The following is a 3,516-nucleotide window of genomic DNA, read 5'->3' on the forward strand; positions in this document are numbered from 1 at the left end:
GCTGAGGAAGATATCTTTATGTAAACAACGGGTAGTCTTTGGAATAGAAAGCTAAATAGTAACAGGATGCATGAAATTGCTAATTATTCATCCCCATGAGCCTTGCCTGGAGTTTCATAATTCCTATTCGGTCAGATCTATGTAATCAGAAAATGTGCACCATGAAGTTGGTTTCTATGTGTTCGCTAATCTTGGCACATCTAAAGTCACTGTGTTCAGTCATAACCTTTACTGGTGGAGGAATGTTTTCCATTGCAAAATGCAGATAAATACTCTCATTCTTGTTAGACTAGCTTAAAAATGTTTCTCTTTCACAATAATCTTTAGTATCTTCATGGCACTAACTAATCTACTAAAATTGCATTTAGAGGCATGTGACCTCACATACATGTTCTAGGCCAGAACTTTCTGCGGTGATGGAAATAGTCTTCTGCTCCATCCAACACAGCAGCCATTCACCACATGGGGCCTCTGAGTTCTTGACATGTGGCTGATGCAATTGAGGAACTGAAGCATTAACTTAATTGGATTTAAGTTTAAATAGCCCCATGTGGCTGGTGGCTACTGTGTTGGACAGCGTGTGAAATCTAAATCTACCTATTTATTCACACATTCATTCATGCAACAGATATTTATTGACCACTTACTCTGCCAGGCATTGTTCTAGGTGCTAGGGATGCAGCAGTAGCCACAACAGGCCAAAATAACAAAACAATCCCTGTCCTCTTAGAGAGTTCCCACTAGTAAGGCTGTCATTCCAGAAGAGGTTCAGTTCAAATGCACCTGATCATTGTGGCTTTACCCACTTAAATCAGGACAATTTATCCAGCTCAGAATTAACAGAAACTTCAGGACTTGTGGCATTGTTTTAGTTTTCAGATAGTCATTGCAAAGAACCACCTGTGAATAACAAAAGCAGGGGAAACAGCCTATTTAATCTTGTACCTCATGAAATCACTCCTATTTTCATGAAGCAAAAAAACTAGTAATAATGATAGCCACTATTTATTGTATACTCAGGACATGCTAGATACTTTATGTGGGCTGGCTCATTAAATGTTTACAGCCTCAGAAGCTGTTTTATGACTAATGTAAATAAAACAAAAGAAAAAAGTGTTTACAACCACCCTATTACATACGTTTTATTATTCCCATTTTACAGAGGAGGAAACTGAGGTTTAGAGGACTTAAACAACTTGCCTAAGGTCACATGTCTGGTCAGTGGTTGAATTAGGATTTAAACTCAAGACTACTGTACTCCAAAACCCAATTGCTTCTTTCATTCCACCATGGTGTCTCTCTAAGAAAAACATAAAGTGGTTCTTTTAAATGGTAGTGTCAATTTTTGTGGTTTGCAACTTGCATATAACATTTATATCTGAGTTCTAGCAAATCTTTATGACTAGCCAAGAGCAGTAACTATTACCCGGTGTTTGTCATTCTTGTTCAGGGTCAAGGTGGAAGATCCAAAGACTGGGGAAAACCCTCAAAAGCAACCAATTGGGTCCTTCATTCCTTTCCTAGAGGCTGGTCAGGAGCCACCCTTCAGAAGGAGCACACTGGAAAGCCTCAGTAACCTCGTGCTAGAGTCAAGAGTGGACATGTTCAGCTCAAATATGATCATCAGTGACCCAGCTGCAGAAGCCAGCAGGGCCGGGAAGAAGCAGCTCAGAGGTGGCCAGAACCCCCGCCCATCTGCCAGAGTTGGAGCCCAGCACAAGTCTCTCAGCATAAAGGATAAGATATCAGAATGGGAAGGGAAGAAGGAGTCACCCACTCCTGCACCGGGCAGGAGAGCAGACGGACAAGAGGATTATCTGATGTCCTGTGTGGTGGGGAGGAGAAGTAGTGATGGGGTGAGACCTCAGGCCACGGAGGCTAAGAATGGAACAAGGCTGGAAACAGAGAGCAGAGAAAATGAGAGGAATAAAGCAGGACTGAAAGTTGGGGGACAGGACCCAGAGCAGAGGCAAGACCCAAGCCAACCCGACAGGGTGCTGGATCCTAGCTTGGGCAGGGGCCGAGAGCTGAGGGTTGGCAAACGCTTTCAGAATGATCACCTCTCGGTGCTGAAGCAGGTCAAGAAACTTGAGCAGGCTTTGAAGGATGGGTCGGCAGGGTTGGATCCCCAGTTGCCTGGGACTTGTTATTCCCCACACTGCCTGCCTGACAAGGCAGAGGAGGGACCCACCCTCTCTGAGAACCTGGGAGGCGGGGGAGGCTCAGAAGTCAGCCGGAGAGCCCACCACTTGGACCTGGAAGGCAGGGTGCCTGCCCCTGAGGCTGCTGAGGACAGGAAAGGTTCATGCGGAAAGCCTGGGGACCAGAGCCTCGAGAGTGCGTACAGGGGCTCGGAGGGATCCCCCCAAAAGCCCTTCATCAACCCCTTGCCAAAGCCCCGGAGGACATTCAAACATGCCAGCGAAGGGGACAAGGATGGGAACCCAGGCATCAGCTTCAGGAAAGAGAAAAGAAACCTGCCTCCCCTGCCCTCTCTACCTCCCCCGCCCCTGCCCTCCTCTCCCCCGCCTCCCTCTGTGAACAGAAGGCCATGGACTGGAAGACAGAAATCCAGCGCTGACCACAGGTAGGTGCGGGTTGCTGCACAGCAACGGCGCCCCGTGCCGCCTGCTTGAGCAGTTTACACCCCATCAATACTGTCTGTTCTCAGCCAAATTATTTGTTTCGTTAAACTGATGGATCTTGTAGTCAGGTTCGTAGCTTAAGATAGTTCGTTGATTAACCTGGAAATGTGATAATTGATGCATGTGTTTGTGTTTGTCCTCAGTATTCAAAAAAGTATTTGTGTTTAAAAAATTACCCTTTAGATGTGATAAAGACCTGTAATTGGGACAGTAACCAAGAGTTTAAAAGAAGGACTCGTGTTCACAGTGGCAATCCACTAACTGGTAGTCCCTAGTAACTACTACTGCTTGCATCTTTCTGGCTCTTCTTTTCGTGCTTTTTCTTGGGCTCTAGAAACACATTGCCTAGGCCCACCCTGGCCCTATCACTGTCTGTCTTCACTTGATCTTAGCCAAAAGGCCAAGAAGCCATCACTGTTTATCTTGAACAGGTTATTTACCCTCTCGAAGAGCCCCAGTTTCCTCATTTATGCATATAGATGCATGCACTGTGAATATTTTATAGTATTAAAATGACATAATAGCTGGGCACAGTAGCTCAAGTCTGTAATCCCAGCTACTTGGAAGGCTGAGGTGGGAGGATCGCTTGAGGCCAGGAGTTCAAGACCAGCCTAAGTAACATAGCGAGACCCTCATCTCTAAAAAAATGAAAATAAAATAACACATTAATAATGAAGCATATTAATGATTGGGAATAAAATCTGTGCTTTGAATACAATTTCTTTTCTGCTTTGAAACTTAATCTCTAGTCCATTTCTGTAATTGTATTAGTTGGTTTGATATCTACTAATCTAGAAACTAGCTTGAGAGCAGAACTCCTCAAAACAGTCTTCTATACTTACGTTCATCACTTCTTTTTTTTTTTTTTTTT

General features: G+C 44.5%; 1 protein-coding gene across 1 annotated transcript in view; it reads left to right on the forward strand.

Moving 5' to 3' along the window:
- Window positions 1-3,516, forward strand: part of DENND2A (DENN/MADD domain containing 2A) — a 109,091-nt gene that overhangs the window by 6,650 nt on the left and 98,925 nt on the right. Inside the window, exon 2 of the mRNA XM_012649746.1 lies at window positions 1,451-2,587. Within this exon, the coding sequence (XP_012505200.1) occupies window positions 1,451-2,587 (1,137 nt within the window). The remainder of the gene's footprint in view (window positions 1-1,450; window positions 2,588-3,516) is intronic.

Source organism: Propithecus coquereli, unplaced genomic scaffold (assembly GCF_000956105.1).
Source record: "Propithecus coquereli isolate 6110/MARCELLA unplaced genomic scaffold, Pcoq_1.0 Scaffold302, whole genome shotgun sequence".
NCBI classification, from domain to species: Eukaryota; Metazoa; Chordata; class Mammalia; order Primates; family Indriidae; genus Propithecus; species Propithecus coquereli.